Source organism: Cornus florida, unplaced genomic scaffold (assembly GCF_030987335.1).
Source record: "Cornus florida cultivar Cherokee Brave unplaced genomic scaffold, ASM3098733v1 CherokeeBrave_3.0.0_Hap2_Chr11, whole genome shotgun sequence".
In the NCBI taxonomy this organism is placed as follows: Eukaryota; Viridiplantae; Streptophyta; class Magnoliopsida; order Cornales; family Cornaceae; genus Cornus; species Cornus florida.
The window spans coordinates 65,139,840-65,150,871 of record NW_026775581.1 but is presented as its reverse complement, the minus strand read 5'-3'; the positions used below and the strand labels follow the sequence as shown (position 1 = coordinate 65,150,871).

The following is an 11,032-nucleotide window of genomic DNA, read 5'->3' as shown; positions in this document are numbered from 1 at the left end:
AACCTTCGCAATAGCACGAATCATTGTAAAATAGGGCTATTGGTCGGGTAAGTCGAACCACTGGGACTGCGCTAATCTATGGCAACCTAAGTGTCTAGAGTCATTTTAGAGTGATAAGGGGTGTTCATAGAGGGGTTGTTTTGTTTGTCACTAAACTACAAATTCAGAATGCATAAAACAATAAATTGAAGGAGATTAAAAGAAAAGATTTAGAGAAGGAAGTCTAGGGAAGTGAATCCACTCCAAACCTTTACACAAGCTAATTATATGATTGATTTGGGGAATTAATGTTGAAATGACATTGATGAATAGCAATTCATGACTACTATAACATCTTCAACAAATTCAATTAATTAAAATGTAAGAACAACCTATCAAAGCTCCACATACTTAAATTACCTAAACTATGGTGCAATCCTCAACATGCTCACTAAGCTAGAGATTGTCAAACAAGTAATCAATTGATGAGAGCACATGATAACAAGTCACAAGGTTAATCCATCAAAAGAAATTCTTAAGCAATGAATTAACAAGCTACTCAAAATCATGCCATTAAAACCATTCCATAGTCTTAGCTCCATTGTCACTATGAAACTACAAGCCATACAACCATGAGATTAAATCATCTAAGACAAGAGTATTTAATACAACATGATCTTTAGAACATTAAAACATCCATTACATTATGTAACATGCTCTAGATTATGGAACTAGTCAAATACACATTTCATTCCCCAAAATAAATCAAAAACTAGACATGCTTACAAGACGGAGTTTCATCACCTCCCTAGATGGAGGTTTAATTATCCATGGATACAAAAATGGAAGAAGAAGAAGAAGACTCCATTGTTGCCTTCAGGAACTCCAAGAACTCTCCTTCTCTTGCTCCTCTTTCTCTCTCTACGAATCTAGCAAAAATGTAGATTAATCCATTTGTGTGGCCTCCCTTCTCTTCTCTTTTATAGATAAGGCCTCTCTCTCTCCCCCAAAAGACATCCTCAACCACCTCATCAATAGGGAAATCCAAAGTTGGTAAATTTAGAGTGCAAGTGGTTGAAATGGGCTATTCCCGAACAACAATCTGCCCAAAATTCGAGCACTCGAAGCAAGGCCTCGAGCACTCGAATTTAGTGTAAAAAGCTCCATGTTTCACTTGCTCTGCTCAGACCTACTTTGATCAAATAACCATAACTTTGCGCTCCAAACTCCGAATGACAAACTGTTTGAAGATTTGGAGAGCTAGTTAAGAGCTTTAAATACTTCATGTTTTGGTGGAGATCTAATTCTCAAGGATGATTGGTCGAAAATGAAGATCAAGGTAGAATTTCATTGCTGCCAGGCAGTTCTGCGCACCTCTGGTAACAAGGCCATAACTCTCTGCTCTGAGCTCCGAATGACAAACCGTTTGAAGATTTAGAAAACTAATTCAGAGATATAAATCTTTTATGTTATGATGGAAGTCGTGTTCTTGAGTTTGCTAGGTCGAAAATGGCGACAAAAGTCAGGTTCCACTGCTGCCAAGCTTCAGCATTGTGCCTTTGCATTCAAAATTTCAACAAAACATCATTCTTGCTTCTTTTAAGCCAATGAACCTGAAAATAAACAAAAATGCACAAATGAAGATAATCTACATAATAAAATCAAATAATGGACTTAACTAATGCAATTTAGGGCACTTGAATATGTAATATTCGGCGCTTATCAGGCATCTAGCCACAAACTGTGCAACATCTTTCTTCATCCCGTTCCACCAATACTGAGACACATCTTGGTACCACCTGGATGAACTGCAAAGTAGGAAGTATGAAACTCCTGTAAGACGTCCTTACGACAAACCGTAGGAACCACCAACAAACCCCTGAACTGTAGACCCCCATCTGCATACAAGGCCCAATCTTTCACTGTCTCACCACTGGAGATCAAAGCGTGAATGACATCTAAATCCGAGTCCTGTCTCTATGACTCAATCACTCGTATAACAATAGTAGGCTGAGCTACAAGACTAAACAAAAATGCTGGCTCACTGTCAACATCGTCATCAAAATAATACAATCCCATCTCTGCCAAATCCTTAAGCATCTTCCACTTCCGAATAGCCAGACAGGCCAAAGTTCCACGAAATTTTTGGCTTAAGGCATTTGCTACCACATTTGCCTTGCCCGGATGATACTGCAAGTCAAAATTATAATCTTCCAAGAATTCAACCCATCTTCTCTGTCTATTGTTCAAGTCCTTTTGGGAGAAAAGGTACTTAAGACTTTTATGATCCGAGTACACCTCGAATCTCTCACCATACAAGTAGTGTCTCCAACACTTCAAAGCAAACACAACTGCCACCAACTCCAAATCATGAGTAGGGTAGTTGTACTCGTGAGTCTTCAACTATCGAGACCCATAAGCCACTACTCTACCATCCTGCATCAACACACACCCTAAACCATCACGTGAAGCATCACAATAGATCACATAACCCAAGCCACACTTAGGTATTACCAACACTGGAGCCGTAGTCAATCTTGTCTTCAATTCCTAGAAAGATGACTCACAGGCTTCATTCCATGCAAATTTAATCCCTTTTTGAGTTAAACAGGTCATAGACGCTGCCAAACGGGAGAAATCTTTCACAAATCTCCGGTAGTAACCCGCTAGACCAAGAAAACTACGGATCTCAAACACATTCTTGGGTTGCTCCCAATTCAAAACAGCTTCAATCTTTGATGGATCAACTGACACTCCGCCTTCTGAAACAACATGTCCCAAAAACTTCACCTCTTGTAGCCAAAACTCACATTTCTCATATTTGGCATATAACCGGTGCTCCCGCAAAATCTATAAAACAATACTTAAATGGATCTCATGCTCCTCCCGAGATCGTGAATACACAAGAATGTCATCCACGAAAACTACCACAAACTGGTCCAAGTAATCGTGAAAGACGCGGTTCATTAAGTCCGTGAATGCCGCTAGAGCATTAGTCAAGCCAAAAGGCATAACAAGGAACTCATAGTGTCCATACCGTGTACGGAATGCTATTTTCGGGATATCCTCATCCCTAACCCGCAACTGATAATAGCCAGACCTCAAGTCAATCTTGGAGAAACAACTGGCTCCTCTCAACTGATCAAATAAATCATCTATTCTTGGCAAAGGATACTTATTCTTGATGGTGGCGCGATTTAACTTCTGATAATCGATGCACAACCTCAAAGAACCATCTTTCTTCTTAACAAACAAAACCGGTGCACCCCATGGTGACACACTCGGTCGGATGAAACCTTTCATCCTCAAATCATCAAGCTGTCTTTTTAATTCCTCCAATTCAACTGGTGCCATACGATACGGTGCCATAGAAATCGGCACGATATCGGGCATCAAGTCAATAGTAAACTCCACTTCTCGGTGTGGAGGCAACTCTGTCAAATCCTCCGGAAACACATCCAGAAAATCACGAACAACTGCAGGATAATATTCTTCCACAACATCATCTTCTTCGGCTATAAGGCTACCCAAAAAGTAATCACCACGACTCCGTCCACGAATTCCATAAAACGATGAAATGTGGGAATCACTCCGATCTCCCACAAAAAAGAAACAGTCTCCCTTGGGAGTACAAACTGTAACCCTTCCTCTGTAACAGTCAATCGTGGCATGAAAGGAAGCTAACCAATCCATCCCGAGAATGACATCAAAGCTAGTCATCTCCAGGAGGATAAGGTCAAACACAAAAGTCTGCCCAGCTATCACAATGGAACAGTCCCTCATGACTCGGCTCAAAGACACTGAAACTCCAACTAGTGTATCAGCACACAACGCCCGATCCATAAAACTGACCTCTAACCCCGATGCAAGTGCAAATGATGATGAAATGAAAGAATGAGATGCACCAGAATCAAACAAAACACGGGCCCAAGAACCAAACACTGAAAATATACCTCGGAGAACTGAAGATCCAGGAGATGCATCAATCGATGCAAGGGCAAAGACACGCCCCTGCGGTGCCTGTGCCTGTGAATTACTAATCTGAACACTAGACTGTTGTACCGACACAGTAGGAGCATCCCTTCTAGCTGGTCGTGAACCCTGAGAAGACAAAGCAGGTTGTGGTAGTAGCGGCGGTGGTCTGAAACCTGATTGAACTGTAGCCGACTGTGACGGCCTCTGCCGTGACCCTCTGCCACTAGTGGTGCCTGCTCCCTGACTCGGACAGTCCCGAATCAAATGGCCCTGCTGGCCACACCCATAATAAGCCTTCGGAGCTGGAGAAACTGAAGTCAATCTCATGGGACAACTGGACTTGTAATGCCCAGGCTGCTGACATTGAAAGCAAACAACTGCACTCCTATCAAACCCAGCTGGCAATGGAATGGTAGGAGCAGATCGTGCAGATTGCTGTCCCTGAAACTGAGATGGACTGCCCTTGTTCCTTTTCCAAGAAGATCCTTCTGAAGATGGCCCTGCACCCCTTTTTTTTCTTCAACTGCTCTCTTTTTGCATCCTTCTCTTTATTATCAACTTCCAGCATCAAAGCCCTTTCCACTGCTTCAGAGTAAACCTTAATGAACTGTGCCGTGATCAACGGCCTCATCCGATCATTAAGACCAGAAACAAACTTTCGAATCTTGTTAGCTTCATCTTTCACCATTTCTGGAGCAAAGCGAGAAAGTGAAGTGAACTTGTTTTCATATTCTGCCACTGACATGCTCCCTTGGATAAGGTTATGAAACTGGTCTTGTAACTCCCATCTTTTGGAAAGCGGAAAGTACTTTTCATAAAACAATTCCTCAAACTTGTCCCAACTTATCTCTTCTACCTTGTACCGACTCGTAACCGACTTCCACCATAATTTGGCATCTTTAGCAAACTTATAAGTAGCTAGGATGATCTTCAAATGATCCTCTGTCACATCCATAGAAATCAATTGAGTTTCAACTTGCTCCATGTAGTCATCTGCTATCATTGGATCTACACCGCCCTCAAACATAACCGGCATCAGCTGAGAAAACCCCTTAATAATCTTGAGACGCTTCTGAGCTAGCGTCTCCTCAACTTGAACTGTAGGTTGTGGTGCCGATTGCGACTGAGCAGCAATCGTTGCCCTCACGATATTTTGCAACAAACGATTAAACTCTAGTGCCACAGAACCTTCACCTACTTCTACGGGTGCTTCAACATTATCCCTCCTTGTGGGGACAACTCTCGGGGGAATCAAGTCCCTAAGAAGTGTGTCCTCATCATTTAGCTCCTCCGGATTGGAGCTGGAGCTCTCCCCAACATCACCCCTAGTCGGTCTAGGGCCAACTTCCCTGATTTCTTCACGCCATGACATCGTTCGATAAAACAAAGGAAACAATTCAATAACGACAACACAAAGGTCCAACCGTGAACAACCCAACGCAAAAAGATACTGTACAAACATTTAGCATGTAATACTATGCAATGAACACATTAATATAGGCATATAAGCACATAAGCACGTAAGCAAGTAAGCAGTTAAGCATGCTTTTTCAAATAGCAAAACACTTTTCCAAACAAGGAAATAACAATGCAAATGACTTCCCAGATAACCCTAGGTAAGCCTCTACCCGTCGTCCTAATGGTATTCGAACCATCGCTCTGATACCAAATTTGTAACAACCCTAGCTAATGCCGAATTTTTTTTAAAATTTTGGCATTAGTTAAGGTCGTTACAATTAATTCTCTTATAAAAGAAATAGGACAAGTCAAAAGGTACGACATAAATTTGATATTTAATCTTTACGGTAATTACTAATTTGATGTCGGAGTACCACCCGATTGGCATCACGCCGATAGTCATTTTTCTTGTCTTGCGAGTAACGCAAACGATAATTACTTCTCTTATTTTGCAAGAAACCCTACCGGCTCCAAATCATACAAAATTTTACATCAACAGCTATAATATTTTAATTATCAAACAACTCCGAGTTAACTTATTCTCATTAGCTAATAACAATCTCTTGATTTTCTTTTTCTTTTTTCTTTCTCCCTCCAACTAATTAAATCAATTGATCTTTAAATGAGTGACCAAACACTATCATTTTTAATTTTCACGTTAATTGGGTTAATAAGACAACTCCATCTTCTCTTTTAATAAATACTAAATGACAGGTGTGGGCAGAAAACTACAATGCATATGTCAACAAAATTACAAATTTCAAAATACCAAATCTATAAAAAATTACAAAATGCATGAAAGAGTGTGAATGCTTGTTGTAATGCATTATAAGCCAAATCCAAAATTTGGACCCTTTGGCCGGCTAGTCACACTTTCTGACTTTTTTCTGAATTAAGATTCAAATTTTATAAGAATTGATAAAAATAACAATAATAATATTTTTTAAACATCAACCTCTGGCACGGTTGTCCACACGTTAACTTAATTACATACAGAGTATTGTTTAATCAAATGTATACACACAATGAAATCCTCGTTAGTTTAAAAACAAGTGTGCGCCAACCCAGCGCCAATACAAAAAAAAAACAAATCTTTCTAACTTTTCTGCATCTGATGGATCAGCTACGTACTTCATTTCATTCGCACCCATTTTTCATCTCTTGTCTTCCTTTATTATTCATAGCATTCCTCATCAAGATATGGCTTCTCAATACTTCTACTATCAACAAACACTTACCACCTTCACCACCAAAGCTCCCAATTATTGGGAACTTCCACCAACTGGATTCGCTCCTTCACCGCTCACTCCGATTATTAGCTCAACGACATGGGCCTCTCATGCTGATTCACCTCGGTGGCGCACCGACACTCGTTGTCTCCTCCGCTGATGCTGCTCGAGAGATCATGAGAACAAATGATCTTTTCTTTTCAAACAGGCCGAAATCGAGCATCGCTAAACGGCTTTTCTACGATTCCAAGGACATGACCACGGCCCCTTATGGTGAATTCTGGAGGCAGATGAAAAGCATTTTTGTAATTCAGCTTCTAAGTAATAGAAGAGTTCAGTCTTTTCACTTCGTCAGAGAAGAAGAAACAGCCCTCCTGATGAAGAAGATTGAAGAATCATCTTGTTCATCCTCAGTATTGAATTTAAGCGAAATATTCACCTTGTTAATGAATGATCTGGTATCTAGGGCTGCTTTCGGGAGGAAGTACAGTGGAGTGGAAAGTGGGAAGAAGTTTATGCTGCTGTTGAAGGATTTCTCGGGGTTATTGGGCAGCTTTGACGTTGGGGACTTCATTCCATGGCTTGCATGGATCAATCATGTCACTGGTTTTTATGCTAAATTGGACAGAGTTGCAAAAGAGGTTGATGTATTCCTAGAGCAAGTAGTTGAAGAGCATATGAATGTCCTGAAAAGGAAGAGTAATGGCAATGAGAGAGTTGAAGATGAAGGCACGGAGGATTTCCTTGATATTTTGCTTAGGATCCATAAAGACAATACTGCTGTTGATAAAGAATGCATCAAAGCACTCATCTTGGTAAGGATCGATCTCTGTGTGGGTGTGTGTCAAATTAGCAGTTTTTTAAACCAGCAAGATATAACACAACACACATTCATCAGCTAAACAAGAAATGTTAATTCAACAATACAAATGAAACATCCGCATCAGAAAACAGCGAAGCAATACAAAAATAGAAATGAACAGCAAATGAATACAAATGAAATCAGCAAATATATCTCGGAAGAACTAGCTGTAGTATATATTCTGCTAAATTACTAGACTTTGCACACCAAAGTCTCACCAAGGGCTTCCATTTTGCAAAATCTATTGATTTATCTGATTAAACTGCATCTCACAGAACTGAATTGCCTCCTTCAAAATTTTATCTCAACTTTCCCCAAAACATATAAATTTACAATAGAACTCTTCAGAATTTGAACAACAAATATCTGTATATAATAGAATTTTTCTTCAACTAAATTGTTGAAATCCCAGATATAACAGCAAAAAAGTTCACTAATTTGAGTTAAATGCACTTGAATTCAACATCGAAAACAAAGAAGAAAACATGCATATAGACAATATATATCAAATTGATTGGTGTTAAACACAGCAAATTCGCGCATGAGAAAGAGGTGAGAGAGCAAAGTCTTGGACTAGATCTTGGACAGAGTTAAGGAGAGAGAAGATGTGGGTCAGATCCGTTGGTTTTGGAGTAAGGTTGAATACCATTTAATTTTGATCAAGTAACATCAACAGCAGAAAGGAAAGAGGCTTCAACTGAAGACCAGCTTTCCAAACTTGGAGCAATCCAGTTAAAGTACTTTTACTAGATATTTCCCAATTACTTACTAGCCTTACCAGATATATTCAACTAGCCTCGCAAATCTAATCCAATCCAGTGAGATAAAACTTTTAATGCAAAGAGGATTGAATAAGTCTCAACCTTCCAATTGAAACAGAATGGAGGTTTATCTAGTGTATACTGGACTTTGCACAAACAATTAAATAAGTCATCCATCCTAAAAATTTAATTTATTTAGGCTGTATTGAATAAGTCTCAACCTTCCAATTGAAACAACCCTTTACAAATCTGATTGATATATAGTTGCTAATGGTTTTATAATTGCGACAACTAATTTTTTTTATGCAATTCTGTGTGTGTGTGTCTGTGCACGATGGCAAGTTGCAAGGATATTTACATCAAGGATACTCACATATATTGAACAAACTATACTAACCATCTGAAGTTGTTTTATCTTCTGATTCTTGCAGGACATCTTTGTTGGTGGAACTGACACCACTTCCACAGTGCTAGAATGGGCAATGACAGAGCTATTAAGACACCCGAGAGTCATGAATAATGTGCAAAACGAAGTGAGAGAAATTCTTAAAGGCAAGCCACACATAACAGCAGATGATCTGGAGAAAATGCACTACCTTAAAGCAGTGGTCAAAGAAACTGTTCGTTTGCATCCTCCTTTCCCATTACTCGGACGTGAATCAAGTGAATATGTCAGAGTAATGGGCTATGACATTCCAGCCAGAACAATGGTTATTATCAATGCATGGGCAATCGGAAGAGACCCCGCATCATGGGTTGAACCTGAAGAGTTTCAACCTGAGAGGTTCTTGAATTCTTCTATAGATTTCAGAGGGCATGACTTTGAATTGATTCCATTTGGAGCTGGCAGGAGGGGCTGCCCAGGGACCTCCTTCGCAATTGCCACCAATGAGTTTGTGTTAGCAAATCTAATGCACAAGTTCAATTGGGCATTGCCTGGTGGAGCCAAGGGAGAACATCTGGACTTGACTGAATGCTCTGGTGTTACAATCCGCAGAGGAATACCTCTCCTTGCTGTTGCAACTCCATGTTCTTGCTAGTGTAATCTGTGACATTGTCATGTTTGTTGCATGTTTCCTGTTTTCGATAATAAAACATATTTAAAAAGAGTGTGTAAATATAGACCAAGTACAATTAGCTAAAAGTTTGAACAAAAAAAAAAAAGAAAAAACCTACTAGCGTAAAGTATTGGATTGTGAATTAGATAATATGAACTGAAATCCTAGAAGAAACTTTTCTCAGTTATCACATTTGTTTGTGTTACACTCATCTTGTCTGACAGAGCATGAAAAAAGATTGCACTTGGATACAAGATGCTGTCAAGGTGACTCACCCAGTAAATAATTTTTCCAGCTAATGATAACACGAGAGACAAAATGAAACAGCATCACTGTTAGAAAGATCTTTTTGAGTCCAAGTGACAGCAGTAATTTGGAATATGGATGTAAAGTTTTTGAATTTATATATATATATATAATTAGTACAATGACTTTTTTTTTTAACTGTGGGGCCCACCTGTGATATGAGGGCCACATACTCATTCAGTTTCTAATTTGCTTTCTCTCTCGGACAGCTTAAGTCTCTCTCTCCTTCTATCTTTTTCTTTTTCAACTTCAATCCTTGATTTCTCTCTCAATTCTTGGCGGATTTAGGTGCCGTTTGAGGCAAAACGACGAGCTTTATGTGCTAGTACCAGAAATTCCAGCTTTTGGTCCTCTTTGGGAGCTCGAATTTAAGAACCCATTTTTAGGGATTTTGCTCATTTTGAGGTAGGGACACCTTAATCCACTACCTTCTTGTTCCATTGTGAGTTATAATCATTTGTTGTGTCAAGCATGCTTAATTAGAAATTAATTGTATCAATGATTATTTTAAATATTGTCTAGAGAAATTCATGTGTATGAATGTGAGTTGTTTTATGCGTAAAACATGTTTAAATGTATTTTGTTGTATCTTAATGTGTTAATAATTACTTGGGAGATGTTGAACATGTTGAATGTTTAATTTTATGGTGTAGAATTTTAAATGCCATGACATTGAATGTATGGAACATATATACATCAATGCACATGTCATTGGGATGCATGAAATGGGAGAATTTGTCTTGAAATGAAAATGGGGGAAATTTTAGGAGAAGAGTTTTGTCAAATAATTTTGATAAACCCGGTCGCTGCGGGGTTACCAACGAGCCGGAGGTTAATATAGCCTAGAGGGGACTAGGGAGTCGCCCTAGCGTGGTTGAGCTAGCTGGGCCCCATAATGACGTCGCGGGGTTACCAAGGGTCAGGGACACTAGCCGAATGGGGAGCGACACTAGCATGTATTGTATCTCATACCATTGCATTGGATATACTTGAGATTGAATCGTTATGCTGTATTATTTTCCAACATTGTATGATCCCCATTTCCCATTGGCCTATGCTTTGTTTGGATTCACAAGGACACAAGATGTGTGTCTTAAGTGTCACTTGCTGAGCTTTATGCTCACCCTACTATTTATATTATTTTTTTCAGGTCTTGGAAATGAACTGGTGGACGACAATCCACCTCAAGCTTGAAAGTTGTTAGAAGGTTGTTTGCTATTTTGTATTTTGACCGTTCTATGTATAGTCGTAGTTGTGGAAATGTAACTAAGTTAGTATTCATGGCTTTGTAACTTAAGAACGAACTTATCTTTTGTTTGATGTAAATGAAACTAATGGAATTATGGTATATGTTTCCATGCAATTGTATCATGTAACGTTGTAAGACATGGACTTTAAATCTTG

At 39.3% G+C, this 11,032-nt stretch overlaps 1 protein-coding gene across 1 annotated transcript; it reads left to right on the top strand.

Moving 5' to 3' along the window:
• Positions 1 to 6,526: 6,526 nt before the first annotated feature.
• Positions 6,527 to 9,387, top strand: LOC132281209 (cytochrome P450 736A117-like). The gene is made up of 2 exons (XM_059782936.1): positions 6,527 to 7,456; positions 8,696 to 9,387. The coding sequence occupies exons 1-2, from the start codon at positions 6,527 to 6,529 to the stop codon at positions 9,302 to 9,304; spliced, it is 1,539 nt and encodes a 512-aa protein (XP_059638919.1). The 3' UTR covers positions 9,305 to 9,387.
• The last annotated feature ends 1,645 nt before the right edge of the window (positions 9,388 to 11,032 follow it).